This window comes from Aotus nancymaae, unplaced genomic scaffold (genome assembly GCF_030222135.1).
Source record: "Aotus nancymaae isolate 86718 unplaced genomic scaffold, 86718_ANA_hifiasm-v0.15.2.pri h1tg000004l, whole genome shotgun sequence".
Lineage (NCBI taxonomy): Eukaryota > Metazoa > Chordata > Mammalia > Primates > Aotidae > Aotus > Aotus nancymaae.
The window spans coordinates 46,558,561-46,576,708 of NW_026988415.1; the positions used below are offsets into that span (position 1 = coordinate 46,558,561).

Genomic DNA, 18,148 nt, shown 5'->3' on the forward strand with positions numbered 1-18,148 from the left:
AGAGACTGTTATGATGTCCGTCTTTTGCATTTGCTGAGGAGTGATTTACTTCCGATTATATGGTCAATTTTAGAGTAGGAGCAATGCAGTGCTGAGAAGAATGTATATTCTGTGGATTTGGGGTGGAGATTTCTGTAGATGTCTATTAGGTCCACTTGGTCCAGATCTGAGTTCAAGTCCTGGATATCCTTGTTAATTTTCTGTTTCGTTGATCTGTCTAATATTGACAGTGGAGTGTTAAAGTCTCCCACTATTATTGTGTGGGAGTCTAAGTCTCTTTGTAGGTCGTTAAGAACTTGGTTTATGTATCTGGGTGCTCCTGTATTGGGTGCATATATATTTAGGATTGTTAGCTCTTCTTGATGCATTGATCCTTTTACCATTATGTAATGCCCTTCTTTGTCTCTTTTGATCTTTGTTGGTGTAAAGTCCATTTTATCAGAGACTAGGATTGCAACTCCTGCTTTTTTTTTGCTCTCCCTTTGCTAGATAAATCTTCCTCTATCCCTTTATTTTGAGCCTATGTGTGCCCTTGCACATGAGATGGGTTTCCTGAATACAGCACACTGATGGATCTTGACTTTTTATCCAATTTACCAGTCTGCGTCTTTTGATTGGGGCATTTAGTCCATTTACATTTAGGGTTAAAATTGTTATGTGTGAATTTGATCCTGCCATTTTGATGCTAGCTGGATGTTTTGCCCGTTAGTTGATGCATTTTCTTTTTCCTTGTGTCGATTGTCTTTACCATTTGGTATGTTTTTGGAGTGGCTGGTACTGGTTGTTCCTTCCCTTGTTTAGTGCTTCTTTCAGGAGCTCTTGCAAGGCAGGCCTGGTGGTGATGAAATCTCTCAGCAATTGCTTGTCCATAAAGGATTTTCTTTCTCCTTCACTTATGAAGCTTAGTTTGGCTGGATATGAAATTCTAGGTTGAAAGTTCTTTTCTTTAATAGTGTTGAATATTGGCCCCAACTCTCTTCTGGCTTGTAGGGTTTCTGCCAAGAGATCCTCTGTGAGTCTGATGGGCTTCCCTTTGTGGGTACCTGACCTTTGTTTCTGGCTGCCTGTAGCATTTTTTCCTTTATTTTAACCCTGGTGAATCTGACAATTATGTGTCTTGGGGTTGCTGTTCTTGAGGAATATCTTTATGGTGTTCTCTGTATTTCCTGGACTTGAATGGTGGCCTGCCTTGCTAGGTTGGGGAAGTTCTCCTGGATAATATCCTGAAGAGTGTTTTCCAGCTTGGATTCATTCTCTCTGTCACATTCAGGTACACCTATCAAACGTAGATTAGGTCTTTTCACTTAATCCCATATTTCTTGGAGACTTTATTCATTTCTTTTCACTCTTTTTTCTCTAATCTTGCCTTCTCATTTTATTTCACTGAGTTGATCTTCAATCTCTGATATCCTTTCTTCTGCTTGGTTGATTCAGCTATTGAAACTTGTGTATGCTTTGTGAAGTTCTCGTGCTGTGTTTTTCAGCTCCATCAAGTCGTTTATATTCTTCTCTAAGCTGTTTATTGTAGTTAGTATCTCATCTAACCTTTCTTCTAGGTTCTTAGTTTCTTTGCATTGGGTTAGCACATGTTCTTTTAGCTCTGAGAAGTTTGTTATTACCCACCTTCTGAAGCCTGTTTCTGTCAATTCATCAAATTCATTCGCCATCCATCTTTGATCCCTAGCTGGTGAGGAGTTGTGATCCTTTGGAGGAGGAGAGGCTTTCTGGGTTTTGGTGTTTTCATCCTTTTTGCACTGGTTTCTTCCCATCTTAGTGGCTCTATCACCTGTGGTCTTTGTAATTGGTGACTTTCAGATGGGGTCTCTGAGTGAATTTCGTTTTTGTTGACGATGAGGTTATTTCTTTGTTTCTTAGTTTTCCTTCTAACAGTCAGGCCCCTCTGCTGCAGGACTGCTGGAGGTCCACTCCAGACCCTGCTTGCCTGGGGATCACCTGTGGGGGTTGCAGAACAGTAAGGGTTGCTGCTGATTTCTTCTTCTGTTATCTTCGTCCCAGAAGGGTACCTGCCAGATGTCAGCCTGAGCTCTCCTTTATGAGTGTCTCTTTGTGTATACAGGGGTCAGGGAGCTGCTTGAGGAGACAGTCTGTCCCTTATAGGAGCTCAAGTGCTGTGCTCAGAGCTCCATTGTACTATGCATAGCTGCTGAGCAGGTACTTTTTAAGTCTGCTGCAGCGGAACTCATAACCACCTCTTTTCCCAGGTGCTCTGTCCTAGGAAGGTCAGCTTTATTTATAAGTTCCTGTCGTGCTGCTCCCTTTTTTCATAGATGCCCTGCCCCACATGGAGTAGTCTAGTCACAGTCTGCCAGCAGAGGTGTTGCTGAGCTGTCACAGGCTCTGCCCAGCTGCTGTGTGAACTGCCTTGGTAGTGGTGGACTGCCTCAGTAGTGGAGGTCACCCTTCCTGCACTGAGCTGGACTGTCGTGGGTCCAGCTGCACTTGCTGGGAAACTCTCAATCCAGAGCGTTTCAGATAGCTTGTTTTGTGGGGGTGGTACTCGCCAAGCCAGATCACCTGGCTCCCTGTCTCTGCCCCCTCCCTTTCAGTTGAATGGTCGGCTCTGTCTCACAGGCGTTCCAGGAGCCAGTTGAAATGGCCGGCCAGATTTGTGTGAGTTTCTGTGAGCCAACCTGGCACTGGCTGAAACCGCCATGCTGAAAACTTGTGGCACTTTTCGATCTGGTAATCTCTTGGTCTGTGAGCAGTGAAAATTTATTTGGAAATGCAGTGGGCACTCACCCTCTGTGTTGTTCTTGCTGGGAACTGCACTCCAGAGCTGTTCCTATTCGGCAGTCTTGGATCCTCCTCTTCAAATGCTAATTCTTATAAGAGAAAGCATCTGCTCCATTGCTGTCATTCAGCACCTTATGAAAGTCTTACTGGCTGGATGAGAAGGAAAATTCTTCAATTCTGTGACATGAGATCTGAGAAAATGTACCTACCTTCAGCCCCAGTTATGAGCTTGTGTGTCTGTTTTCTCCCCATCTAAAAACATTCTTCTTTTTTATCGTTTTTCTAAGATTTAGTAGTTTTTCTCTCTTTTGCAGTCTTTTATGCTTACCCTTACTGGTGCAAAATGACTATTGTGTTTCAGCTGTGGGGGGATATGAACCCTTTTTATAACAGCCAGTTAGACATTCTGGAAGTGTTTGTGATAAAAGATTTCATAGAAATACAAGGTGCTTTGGTAATTGTTCTGTTGGTGCCTTGCATAACTGCATTACAGATTTCTACTACTCTGGCAGTTTCAAGATGCTGATACTATTAGCCACTTTGTGAGGTGTAATTATGGCTTTCTATGCATAGTTGCTAGCATTCTCATGTCAGATAGTAGCCTTTTGGTTAATCTCTATTTTAAATCAGATCAAATTCTAACCCACCCTCATCCCTCCTTATCCCTCTTCCCAAATAAAATGAGAAGCACTGTGAGAATTTGGGAGAAGGACGGGTAGGCTGTTTTAGAGAATGAGTAAACATTTCTATTATTATTTTTGAGTCATCTTCTTATTGCTTCTCAGTTATGGTTTACAAAGCGATGCCAAAGTGTAAGCTCTATATTGCCTCCATCGCTGGTTTGCTACAATGCTTAAGTCGCTAGAAACTGGAGGCTCCTGTGGGTTTCCTTCTGTGCCTAATAATTTCAACAGAGCCAAATGCACTTTATTTACTACAGTCATAATTAGAGGGCTGCCAATGTTAAGCAACCATGGAATCTGAGATTGAGAAATGTTTATTGCGCCTCATTAAATTTGAAATGAGTACTTAAAGGTCAGAAATAAATAATCTGTTTATACTTTTGTGACAGTAACTATAAGTGAATGCTGTGTGTATATATCCTTGACTCTACTCATTTCAGCATACTGGGACACCCCTCTGTTTGCCAAGGCAGTAATATCTGCAACAAAAGAGAACTATGGTAGGTTTCATTGATCACAAACAAGAAAATGATCCATTGTATTGTATCTAATTAGAAAACATCAATATTAGAAGCTAATGCATTCACCATTTCCAAGACAGTCTATCTGTTTTTTGTCAGCGTGATCACATTTCACAGGCTCGAGCAACAAGCTGGTACAAGGGAAATGAATTTAGAATGATACGCCAAAGGCTGTTGCTCCTTCAGTCTTAAATAAGCTTGTAGAGGCAACTGGGTTTTTAGTGGCACATAATATAAATAATGGGATTGGGGTTGGAACAGAATTTGGGGGTGTTGTTTTGGCCCAAAGGCACAAGGCCACCCACCGCTTTCTCTCCAAATATTTTGAAAGTGTTTTCAGCTGACAAAGCTTGCTCAATAGAAATTGTACTTTGCACACTCTGTAGGCAGTCAGGGCTCTGTAGCTAGTAAGTGGCAGAGAATTGACACACTGATAAAACAGAATTTAGCAGAAAAGAATGGATCAGCTTAGGTTCTGAGGGTGCTGGTCCTTCTCTGGGCCAGATGGGCTCAAAGGTAGGCTGGATCCAGGATTGCTCATACTGTGGATTCCTGGATCCCATTGCTTGTGGGAGATTACACACACACACACACACACACGTGTATGTGTGTACATATATGTATATCATGAATATGTATATATAATGTATATGTATATATGTATACATATCTGTATATATATTATGTATATGTATATATGTGTATATTTATTTGAGATGGGCTCTCGCTGTATTGTCCAGGCTGGTCTTGAACTGCTGGCCTCAAGTGATCCTCCAACCTCAGTCTTCCCAGTCACTGGGATTACAGACATGAACCATCATGCCCAACCCTCTTGTGGGAGATCTTATATAGGTTTCTTATTGTTGGTTGGACCAGCTTTACCAAATCATAGCTTCTAAAATGGAAACCACTATCATGACTAGTAATCTTACATCTTAGGTCACCTTCTAACAATGGTTGCCAGTCTCTCTAAAGGACAACCAAAATGGTCACCAAGGTTTCAGGGAACAAAGTGACTCATTTCTGGATCTCTTGCGCTATGTGACTGGGCCCTCCAGCTAGGTTTGGAGAATGATTTCCAGTTAGTATGTGCTGAGTGTTTTCTTTGTCTAACTGCTGGACTATACACTCCTGACCCTTTCCTTGGTGTAGCCAAGGAAATCACTCAGAGAAACACAGGTAGGAAGCAGGCTAATCAATTCCCTGATGTTACTGTTTTCTGATTGCTTCCTATCCCAGTAGCAGAAAATGCCAAGAACAGTGCTCCTGGGGTTTCTCTTATTGTCCTTATTGTTGCCACATGCTCTAGCTGAGTTAGTACTTAATGTGGCTGTAGCACTTAACCTGTGTGTTTGTTTTCATGGCTCTTTCAGGGGGAAATAACAGTTGGCACTTGCTTGTAAAGTGCTTTGATATTTGGGGATGAAAGGCACTCTGTGCCTGCAAAATAGCTTTAATGTGTTGTAGTTACATATTTCGGAGGGTGATTGAACTCCTGAATTTGTTCCACTGGCAAATGTGGTTGAGAGCTATTTGGTTCTCCATTAAGTTCTGTTTACATGGGATTAAAGAGTTTGACTTACATGACTGGATTTTTCATTTTATTTGCTCTTAAATTACTCTTACTCATACTGAGATATTGTTGATTTTGCATTTGTACATATAATAGTCATTAACTGGTCCCACAGAGCTTTCTATAAGCAGATACTATTTCAGAGTGCACTATGCCCCACAACGGACTTAGAAAAGGCTCGAGAGCCTTCTTCAGAAGCCTGTATTTGTTTAATGGTATGGTGTTTAGGCTCGTCTTTCAGCAGGCTTTGAATTGTATGGATTACTGCAGACAGCTGCTAGGTTTCTCAAGGAGGCCTTTGTAGTGAAATTCAAAACTAGGTTGCTCTTCTAAAGACATAACTTTGACCCAAAGACGAGAGCAAAGAAAGGTGCTTTTCCTAAGCCATCTTTACCACCTCTAGGTAGTGTGACCATATCAACGGTGCCAGTGAAACAATAAGAGTGACGACAGGCTGCTAGGAGGGGAATTCTTTCAATTTAATTTGTTGAATGTTAAGCACATGGCCTATATTTCTCATTAATAGCCCTGTCCAGACAGTCACTGGGATGCTAGAGCTGTTTACCACCTGTAGAAAAGTAGCTGCCACACTGTCAATCTGTGACTCAGAGGTCTACATTCTGGTGAACCCTCATCTTCTCACAGAAACGTTACCTATTTGGGTTTGGGAACACTATCATATGCTGTCACCACCATTCCCAGAGATATGGCAGGACTGATCGAGTTAGATAGGCAGAAAGCACTTAACTGTGCCATCTTATCCCTTTTAGCTATATATAGGCTATTGTGTATTTATAAGGTAGTAGTTGGGAGTACTAACAGTGAACAAATTGTAACTACAGAAGGCAGTGTGCAGAATGGATGCTTTCTGAAGAAGTAGAACCACCTTGGCCTAATAAACTTGGTCACCTGCCTTAATTGTGATAAGTAGCCTTATTCTTAATCCCGTCCATCTCTTCTCTGATCATTCATCGATGCATTACACAAACACATGCTAAGTGTCTAGCATTGTGGCAGATGGCATAGGGAACTCAAAAGAGAGCTTCCAGTCCCGTTGAGAGATGAGCTGACACACTACACATGAAATAATCATAGAACCTGAGGAAATGTATAATTACATTGTACAGTCTGTATAAAAAGTGCTGAGAAAATGCTAAGCAATGTGGGATAATCGGTGATGGAGCTATATTAGAAATGAGGGAAATTAGATGGCTTGGGTTGGATGACTGCTTAGCTAAGGACTTCATTTAGATTTAATGCTAATTGCAACAAGGAGCTACTGTAAGATCTTGAAAAGAGAAGTGATGTGATGAAAATAGTGGGTGAGGAAGATTATCCAAACAACATTTCGCAGAATAGGCTAGAACAAATGAAGGTGAGAAAACAATGGCACAAGATGATGAAGGCTGTGGAAATGGAGCCTAAAGGACAGACATATGAGCTATTTTTAAGAACTTTATGAATTGTATAACCTATTTGATAGAAGAGGGGGGTTTCTTGCCTTTTTTGATGTGGGTTATGTACATATGACACATACGAGGGCCAAATTCTCCTATGTGAGTCACCTATGGTCATCAAGCTATTAGGGTGTTATTTAGTTCTATAAAGTAGCAGTGCAATTCTCCAAGTTGCATTCCAGTAGCCTGCGTACAAGTATATGCATGTATCTGCAGGTAGATAGGTGCCACTCTGTGTGTGTGTATTTAGCTAAATGTCTGACATTTGATCATCTCTGGTCAAAGACCCATTAGTTTGTGAGCCCCTTGAAGGTACAGGCTATGTCTTTTTTTTTTAATTGTACTTTAGGTTCTGGGGTACATGTGCAGATCTTGCAGGATTGTTGCATAGGTACCCACATGCCATGGTGGTTTGCTGTCTCCATCCCCCCGTCACCGACATCAGGCATTTCTCCCAGTGTTATCCCTCCCCAACCTCCCCACCCCTTGCTGTTCCTCCCCTAGTCCCCACCCCCCAACAGACCCTAGTGTGTGATGTTCCCCTCCCTGTGTCCATGTATTCTCATTCTTCAACACCCACCTATAAGTGACAACATGTGGTGTTTGGTTTTCTGTTTTTGTGTCAGTTTGCTGAGAATGATGGTTTCCAGATTCATCCATGTCTCTACAAAGGACACGAGCTCATCAGGGTTTAGTTCATTCTTACTGGATAGATAAATGAATAAATTAAGAATCACCTTGTTTTAGAAGCCTAGAATTGTTGGAGCTTGAAGGCAACACGAAGTCCTTTTGGTTATTCTCCTCATTTTAAATATAGATAAATTAAGGACTCAAGAGTGTTACTGTGATTTATTCAATGTCATCAGTAAGTTAGGGACAATCCTAGGGAGAGAATCCAGCTTTCCCCACTATACCACATTGCTTTCTGTAGTCAAACTGTGTGTGTCTGTGTGTGTGTGTGTGTGTGTGTGAGAGAGAGAGAGAGAGAGAGAGAGACAGAGAGAGAGAGAGAGAGAAACAGAGAGACAGAGAGAGAGGGAGAGAATTAGGGCTGGCATGTGTGGGGAGCATATGACTGACAATAAGTGTGGTTAGTAGGAGTTTACCTAGCTTGTTTTCTAGTTCAGGGCAAATATGAACTTTCTAATGATGGCAACTGGGGGTGGTCCCTTTTATTCCATCTTCACTAATTCCTGCTTCAGCTGCTGCTGTCTGGATGGCTGAGTCTTTGAATATACATTTTAGCTGGAGGCATGTCGGCTTTATTTTTATATAGAATTTACATATTCATTTTTTATGTGTTGGGTAGGAAGTAGGCAAAAACCATTTATTATCTCATTTCCAAAAATCATCTTTGTGAGGAGATGGCCATTTGAACATCTAAAACAGCAACCAGCTTTAGAAAAGGTTATGGGTCTTTTCATCATTGATCAATCAATAGGCACAATTATCACTATTGGAAGTCAGCAGTTAAAAAAAGAAACAGCATTTTATAATCACTTTGTTGTGTAGCTGATATGGGATTCCAGTTTTCCTGTTTTGATTGCTAAAATTACTTAAGACTTAAAAACTTTTAAAAATTAGGTAGCAAATTACAGTTATAATGCTTTTCAGCTTGATGAGACCTTAAAAGTGTAACCTGTAAGTATAGTTCATTTTCAAATGAAAATCTAAAGATTTGAGTAAACTCTGTTTTAATCTCAGTGTCTGCAACCTTATTTTTGCTTGGTATAGTGACCTGGGATTTGTGCCACTGGGAAAAGAGTCTAGTCCTGGATATCTGCATTTATTGGGCTTCTTTTTCCTTAGGGTTGAAGTCTCTGGTGATAAATGTGGTGCTGAGAGAGCTGCAGTCACTCTTCTAGAGACGAGGGCACGATTCAGTGAACTGTAAAAGTAATGCAAAATGACAATTAAAGTAGGGCATTCTCTGGTACCTTGTGGGCCTGACAAAGTGGAAGTATTTGACTTCTGATATGCCAGACTTATTAACATAGAAATATAATAACATATTCCCCACCCAAACATCTTACTAGAAACCTCCCATATCCAGAAGGGAGCTGAGAACAGCAGGTAGTAAGTAAAGCAAGCTCCCAAGCAGCTAACAAACAAACACACAAACAAAAACCAAAACACTGCACAGAAGTCCATATATTAAAGAGTATGTAATTTCCCCCTTTAGGGCCACAACATCTCAGCCCTCTATGCAAAACTTTACAACTCTTTTTTTCTAGACATAAATATAATTATATAGTTTCCAATAACACAGTAGAATAAAAGTGTCAAACTTGAAATGGAAGAAAAGCTACTTTTGTTACACCAATGGCACTGAAAAGTTAAAAACCCCGTGTTTAATAGAAGGTTGGTGATGATCCTATGTTAAAAATTAAAGACAAGAAAAATAACCACAGCAGTTTGGGGTTATAGAGCATACAGGCAAAACGTGCATGGTGTAATAATTTATGTTTATAAAGATGCTCCTAAGTAACCAATAAGAGGTTAAATTATGTTTTTTATACCCTATTTTAAGGAGGGCAACTTTGTGATATGTTTCAGAACAAGGCGGATGGTTAAAATTTTAAATCAAAGTTTTAGTTCTTAAAGGAGAATGCCCTAAGCTATCTGGAAAACTGAGCTGTCCACAATTATTTATTGTTTGACATTTTTTAAAAATCAAAATGTTATTAAACCTAGGTCAAGTGAGACTCTTTCAGTGAATTCCAAGGATAAAGAATTCAAATTAGAGAAAGAATTTGTGATAAATAAAATAAATAAGAAAGTGACTCTTATTTACCACTGAGATGAAATAAAAAGGTTTGCTCCAGACCCATTTTTTTCTAAATGTCACAATTAGGTTTTTCCAAAGCAAATGTTGTTCTTATCTGTTTGCTGTGTTCTTCTGTTAACCTGGCTGTCTCATTAGAAACGGGGACATTTCCTAGTGAAATTAATGTGACATTTAGAGAAGATTTCCTCTCTCAAATGTTTCATGTTGTTTGCCATTTAGCATACTTAGAGAAGATATTGGAATAATGTCAAGCAAATTTTGATTAAATAAGGCTAAGGAGGAGCCAATACATTCATGCACGAAAAGAGAAAAGCTCTTGTATTATATCTTAAAGAATGTATTTCTTCTGTGGTTCTTTATCCTATATTGAAATGACCTTGACAGATAATCTGACAGAAGAAGTGACAACTCCTATACAACTGGGCTTGCCTTAGAAAATGCAGCACATTTGGTCAGAGCCTGTGGTCAGTCCTTTGCTCAAGACAATTGTTTGCCACCCTGAAGGTACACTAAAATTTCCTGGAAAGCTTTACAAACAAAACCACCCAGTGCCTGAGTCCAACTCCAGGCTAATTGCCTCAGAATCTCTTGGAGTGGGTCCTTGGTGACAGTATTTTTATTTTTTATTTATTCACACAAAAGAAGATTTTGAGATGATTCTCATGTGTAGTTAGGACTGAGAACCACTGGCTTAAGACATGCAAACTATTCATTAAGAAAATATTATTTCCTTCTTTAAGATGATCTGAGTCTCATCCTTTGCTCCATCAGAAGTGTGAAAAAATATACTCTCTTAGTGCACAGGAGCTGGGTTTGGGCATACACCTTGAACCAGTATGAGCTAGAACACTTGATGTCAGTACACATAGACCCATAATATAATAGGCCATCTATGGCCAGTTAACTCAGTTGTTTGGAATGTAGTACTAATGAGGCCAGAATAGTGTATTCTATCCAATTAGAATAATTCTGTTGCATAGATTTTTCCCATAACTGTAACCCAGCTGCCTCACAAAGAGACCTGAGACAGATTACAAAGGCACAAGACAATGGGTGAATCAGCATAGCCCCATCCATTCTGGGAAAATCGGTTTTAGGAACCTGCCACATTGACTAGTGCTACTAATTGCATTAGGATGCAGCATAGGACATCTGCCCATGATGGTTTGTGCTGATTTGGGGAATTATATATTTTCATTTGAAGGTCAGGACCTGCAAGAATGGGTGGTTTACTCCTTTGGAATTAAAAAAGGAGGAAGAAAGCTAGGAAGGTTATAAGCTTCTATGATACTCTCCTCTTTACAGTAGCAGATCATGCCTGGCACATCTGCCCAGGGTTAACTGACCTGTACTGGGGGGAAGAATTGTTTAGGTCATTACAAGTAAGCCCTCTAGACTTGTCTTTTCTCAACTTAATGCCAGGGAGTGGGAATTCTCATGATGAGATATATTATGGTATTAGGACCACAAAGTAGTATTTTCATTAGAGATAAAATGTGCATGGTTTTGCTGCTTTGCCTGAACATGCGGTTCTGGCACCATGCCTGGAGGTCAGGTCTCCATGGAGCTTCATATTTGTTGCACAGTGCACACAGGTTCCATGCCTTCATATGCAAAAATATGGAAAATTTTCTACTTGAAAACTGTCTTCTTTAAAGGCAGTAAAGACAGATTCTTTAAATACAGTAGCTTGGGTTGCTGGCACATCTTATGGTTTTTCTGCAAAGCCAGTATCCTCTAGATTTACTTTTTGTGTTTGTGTCTCTTTACTAACCTTCTTGAAAAAATGATTTAGTAAATTTTCAAGATGAGATAGAACATGGATGTGCCACTATTTTATTGCCTGAATGAGGTCAAATTCCTGATCCTACTTGTAGTTGCAGGTTCCATATAAAGCACAGGGATCGGGATTCCTGCCTTTCCTGTCATGGGTCTGATAAACACAGCTGAAATTCTCCTTTGGATTCATGTTCTATTATCCCTGTTTTACAGAGAAGAAAACTGAGGCATGCAGGGATTAAGTAATTTGCCCAAGATCACAGACTGATATGAGTATTTGAACTGCTGAGTGCTTAATCAATTCCCTGTTTTAACAGATGTATTAGTTTGTTCTTACGTTGTTCTAAAGAAATAACTGAGACTGGGTAATTTTATAAAGAAAAGTGGTTTAATTGGCTTATGGTTCTGCAGACTGTACAGGAGGCATGATACTGATATCTCCTTGGCTTCTGCGGGGGCCTCAGTAAACTTACAATCATGGTGGAAGGTTAAGGGGGAGCAGGCACGTAACATGGTCAGAGCAGCAAGAGAGAGAGAGAGAGATGGGGAAGAAACGCCACATACTTTTAAACAACCAGATCTCACGAGGACTCACTCACTATAGAGAGGACAGTACCAAGAGGGATAGTGCTAAACCATTCGTGAGAAATTGCCACCATGATCAAGTCACTTCCCACCAGGCCCCACCTCTAACATTTGGGATTATAATTCAACGTGAGATTTGGATGGGGACACAGGTTCAAACCACATCAACAGGGTAGCATAAGTTTTGTGGAGTAGTGAATGTCTCACTTGTTAAATTATATATTGTACTTATTATCATAGATGAACACATTTAACCAACATCATTTTTACCTGTTATGTTGGTACAATGAATTTACTCGAGTGTTTGTTGGTTGACTGACTGATGGATAAACTTCTTCCAGCAAATACTTGGATTGTATTCCAAACACAGCTTCAAGTTTGCTTCCTTTTCCTGTTTGTGACAATTTCAGCATTCACTCTCTATGAAGAAACCAGAAATGAACTGACCCTTTTGATTTTTAGTCTCCCAACCCATGCTTCCAATAGCATTAAAAATTGCTTGAGTTTACATTAAAAAGGGGATATAAAAGTCTAGATAAAAGCAGTGTGAGTAGATATTACACAGTCCATCTTCAAGCGAGGGGCATGGGTGGGTGCATGAACGTACTTGAGTAAGTGCAGGGCAATGTTGGGGTTTAGTTTCCTTCTAAGTACTGTCTCCTCCTCTCTGTTACACATTCACTGTCCCCCTTCCTACCTATTGTAGGCACTTGTGGTCTTTACCCTTACTGCTGGCTGTTTGGTGCCCATGTAGTAGCTGGATCTGCTATTGCCTGTTCTGTTTTGTTCTCCATCAAACCGAGAGCTCCTTGGAAGCAAGAGCAGCATTTAGGAGCCTAGCAGAGTTAGTATCTGACAGGTAGAGCTCTGAGAGGAATCTGCTCTTTTGTTTGCTAGACAGCAATTGTGTTTCGTTTTCCAAGCACTCAAAATTTCAGAAGGCTCCTAAGGAAAGGTGGGAATGGTGGAGATTTCTAGTGGGATGGCAAGAGTGGGGGCGATGTGCTTGGGTAATTTCTAGATCATACAATGGTTCAAGAAGAGTAGTACTTTTGTGCTGGGGATGAGATCCACTTTACTAGAACATTCAGTTACTTTAGTGTCAACTTTTCTCTGGATTTCACCCCTTCTGAGGCTTTTCCCCTCTAGTTCTCCCAACCTCTGGGTTATCATAAGCTGCTTTTTCATCACTTTCATCTGGCAGGTATTCTGCATTTGCTTTTATAAAGCCATTGCTCCAGCAGTCTGCTGTAACCAGATTAAACAGTGGTGTTCTAATGACAGGAGCTGAGACAGGGGTTTGCTTGCAAACTTCATGTTTCACATGAAAGGCTTTGGCACACCCTGTGGACTGCTCTTCACCCTGTTTTAGGCTTAATACTTGTTTGCCTTTATATCTGGGATAAAACAAAGGCCTTCCTGTATAACCAGTGCTGAGCAAATGTCTTGAAACAAAGGGAAGTGCAGAGTTTAAATCCACAGTGGGGGATTACCTTGCCTGCATTTCCATATCTTTGGAATAAATATTTTAACATGTTAATTATCTACCACTAATAAAAATACCTTTGAACTTCCAGTCAATTTGATGGGCATAGAATTGTCTCCACTGGGGAATGGGAAGCAATTAGTTTCTGTAAAGATTGTAGGTCATGTTGTCTCTTCTCGGTAAGTGGTTGCATGGTCAGTAGCCAGTCATATTCTGTTTGTGCCAAGGCTGCCTTGGTCTGCAGAGGGGAGCTGCTGCATCCACGGAGCCCCTAGGGCCTGAAGGAGGCAGAGGCTGCTGCTCCACTGTGGCCTTGGATTCCAATTCACTCACTGCTTCTTAGCCCAGAAAAAATATTCCTTCTAAGTAAGACAGTTAAGACTCTACTTATAAATCATCCATGTAACCTTTTTAATTTTTTCTTCTCATTGCAGACTGAAAACTATTCTTTTGACTCAAACTACGTGAATAGCCGAGCCCATTTAATCAAAAGGTATGTTGGTTTGCTTGCTTATTGCTACAACTAACCTTGATTTCACATTAAAAACCAAAACAGATTAAAGTTTTTAAATCGTATTTTTCTGGGATTTTAAAATGAATGCCTAACCTACTTATTGTAGGAAGTTTGGAAAATTGAGAAGCATAAAAAAAGTAAATAAACATCATTGGTAATTCCATCAACTAAGGGTAATCACTGTTGACATCTTACATTTCTTTGTATGAAAATGTACGTATAAACACTCAAAATGAAGAATAAAATTGGGATTATATTAAAATATAGTTTTATATAGTGACAGAAATCTGATATTACAGATATTCACTATTTCTAGTATTATTTCTAATTTCTAATATTTCTAATGTGATATTAGAAATATACAATAGAAAACTCACAATCATGTTAAAATCTTGTTGCTCTTCACTTTAAGCCTTAAACATTTTTTCATGTAGAACTTCCCATGTGTTTTGAGATTGCTGCTATTTCAACAACTTTGAAATCATTTTAAGGGTATTTTAATGACAGAGAAGCTAATCCTTTCCTTTCTAGATGAGAGAGAAAAAGAAATTTGCCTGATTCTTCTTAAAATATTTAGAAGTGTTTCAGATGAAACATTCAAAATTGAGATTTATGTGATTGGTTGGTCATAATTTAGTATCTAAGGAGCCATTATGGATGCGAGTACAGAACTGAATACTGCCAAGAAAGATTCAATCTGGTGCAGTGGGCTGCACCCAATGAGAGAAGGACAAGGGGTTTGGGAAGCCCTCTAAAAGGTGGAAACTGAGCAAAGAACAGAACCTCTCAGTGGAAACTGAGAAAGACCAGTCCTGACCATTCAAATGATGACTTTATTGCTGTTTCATGTAAATAGTTACTTAAATGGTCCAGTGGTTATTCTGCAGCTAAAATTGAACTCTGAGTATGTTTGTTAAAACAATTGAAATGAAACAGAGAGGGAAGCAGGGTATGTTAGAGCTGTAGCAGAGAAGACTTGCAAATTCTATTATTTTGCTGGCTCTAATCCCATAAATTTGCATCACCAGAATAGTAGAATTCAAGGAATAAACAAGCTTCAAGTAACTTGCATTCATGTCTAATTTAATTCATGAGGCTTCAGTAGCCCCTAAAACATGCTAAGTTTATCTGTATTGGTCTGGAATTACTTGTGACCCTAAGTGATGATCATTAGTTGTCTGACAATGGGTAGTCCTTGTATTACCAGTGAAAGCACAGTTGAGAATTTTTTTTTTGAAGGGTTGGGAGGAATCCATTTAGAATACTTTTCTGGCTCACATAATAAAAGCAAAAGGTGAGGAATTCAAAATTATCTGGCTAATGTGTTTTAGAAAGAAAAATAAAAACCTTATGTGCACTGATTAGCATGCCTTTGTAGTAGAAATCTGCTTTGTTTTCTGCTTCCGGATTGCTATTTTCAAAGCCCCATTTTAAAACTTTGATAAAAACAGTGACTCAACCTTATCCTCACAGGTCCCTTGGGCTAACTCAGGGTACCTGAGAATTCTGTAGCCGGGTTAAACAGATAACATGACGCTGGACGCAGTGTCTCATGGCTGTAATTCCGGTGCTTTGGGAAGCTGATGATGGAGGATTGCTTGAGGCCAGGAGTTCGAGACCAGCCTGGGCAAAATAGTGAGACCCTCCCCGCTCCACCATTTCTACCAAAAAGAAAAATAAATAAATAAAATAAAAAACCTGATAATATGAGTCTTATTTTCACAGCCTGGAGGAAAGACTCTCAGGGACCCTTGCATCTTAAACAGTCCTGACTATCCAATTTACAAGGTAGACTGATTGATAAGATAAAAACTTAAGTTTAAACATTTAGCTTTGGGGATACATGTATTTCCACAGCAGTGTTGAGACTTACTGGGAAACCTCTGATTTTGGTTAATTATTTTATATGTTTTTTGTTTATACACACATACACACAAAAGGCACAAGCTAGACTTAATAGGTTCTTGGTGAAAAGGTTTCCTGATTTTGCATGAAATCAAAGACAGTTTTTTTTTTTTTTTTTTTTAAAAGCAGAGACTACCTTGATTAAGAGGAAACATCTGAAAGCTCAGGGACACTTGCATTTTTGACAGGATTCTGTGTATAGAACAGTGAGGGCTTTGGGAAACCCTGAAGGCTTTGGAATTTGTGTGGTCAATTGAGTTTAGATATAGCATAATACCTAGAAACATACAGGGAATCTTGTGTGCTATGCTGTTCTAGGGACCGACTGTGATAAATGTAAAATATGTGGAAAATGCTGAGAGTGGTGACAAACACCAGGTGATAAAATCATGCAAAGCCTGTTCAAATAGTTCACAGCAATGTTTGAAAGGAGTTTTGCTGTATGTGGTTTTTTGAAGATCCATTTATATCCATGGAAAAAGCTCTTGGCCAGGAAATTCTGAATCTGATTATCAAGTTTTAATTTTACTATCAAGTCCCTGTTTCTTTGAATGCCAATACAATTTCAGGCTGACTTTGATAACTTACTTTTCTTTTTTTTTTTTCTTTTTTTTGAGATGGAATCTTGCTCTGTTGCCCAGGCTGGAGTGCAGTTGCTCGATCTTGGCTCACTGCGACCTCCACCTCCCGGGTTCAAGTGATTCTCCTGCCTCAGCCTCCCAAGTAGCTGGGGTTATAGGTGTGCACCACCGTGCCCGGCTAATTTTTGTATTTTTAGTAGACATGGGGTTTCCCCAGATTAGCCAGGCTGGTCTTGAATTCCTGACCTCAAGTGATCTACCCACTTTTGCCTCCCAAAGTGCTGGGAATACAGGCGTTCACCACCACACCGGGCCGAGAACTAATTTTTCTATCCATGTTCTCTTGTTCTATTCATTTTCTACTTATCCAAGGATGTTTCCTTGACCTTTCTTTTCGGCATTTTCTAACAGTGGTTAGCATTCTTAGCCAGACTGTTTACATACAGGTATCTTTTCCTCTCTTACATCTATCTATCTTGAGTAGTTGAACAGCAGCTACCACTGTCTACCTTTGGTTCTTTCCTTCATCAGTCAGGATTCCTACATGAAGTAGTTGGCACACCTAAATTGGAATGGCTTAAGGAAAGTTTATTTACAAAGGGGACTATTTACAAAGGCTTGGGCATGATTAGCGAACCTCCAGGGATACTGCAGTATTATGGCACTGGAGGAGCTAAAAATACTTCAGACAGGACCGGGGAAGAGAGCAGGTAGGGAACATTAACTTGAGAGTAACAGTTACTTCTGGTTGGCCAAGGGATCCAGTCGTCATGAAGTGACCCTGAAAGGAAGGAGCAGAGGCAATCAATATCCTGATATCACTGTCCTCCTCTGCTCTAATCTCCTGCTGGTGTCTTCCTTTGGCTAAACCCAACAGAAAGCCAGAGAGAAAGGGGGTTCTCATAGGCACAAATCAAGATTGAGAAGGATCTGGAAGGGAAAAGGAAGTGATATGGAAGGCTCCCCATAATTTCATGAACCAAGGAATCTAGCATTATATTTCTGTAGTTTATTACTTTTTTTCTCAGAATGTCACTTGCAACCTGCAGGTATACCCAAGGAGGCTTATGTGAGAGTCCCAGATTATCAAATCATGGCAGTGCAGACTTTCTTTTGGATGGACTTCCTTCTTGCTCTGTTTGTTTCTTGCTATCTTCTCAGAGCAAGGAAAGCCAGCAGTGGTACTTTGCCCGTGCTGCAACACTCTTTCCTCATGCCTGTTTTGTGGTCTGCTGTCTGATATCCACTCCTGCAGTACTTTGGGAACAATATCAAGCAGGCCTTGAGTCTATGGCCCAAAGAAAATGAAATAGGAAATCAACAAAGCGCTGACTCAGTGTGGAAAGGAATAGGAACTTTGGCTCCCTAAATCATGCACAGTGCTTTCTTTTTCCACCCAAATTGTCCTGGGGTTTTGCAGCACCTCATATGGGGCCTTGTATATAGTAAGTGGTTGGTACATGTTTATTGAGTGAATGCATGAGAGAAATTGAAAAAAACCTTAGCATTTTGCTATTAAAGG

At 40.0% G+C, this 18,148-nt stretch overlaps 1 protein-coding gene across 4 annotated transcripts in view; it reads left to right on the forward strand.

Annotated features, from left to right (window-relative positions):
• Nucleotides 1-18,148, forward strand: part of PCDH19 (protocadherin 19) — a 120,736-nt gene that overhangs the window by 46,437 nt on the left and 56,151 nt on the right. For all 4 annotated transcript variants that reach the window (XM_012464043.2, XM_064362625.1, XM_012464044.2 and 1 more), the window contains one exon: nt 14,061-14,119. In XM_012464043.2, the coding sequence (XP_012319466.1) occupies nt 14,061-14,119 (59 nt within the window). The remainder of the gene's footprint in view (nt 1-14,060; nt 14,120-18,148) is intronic.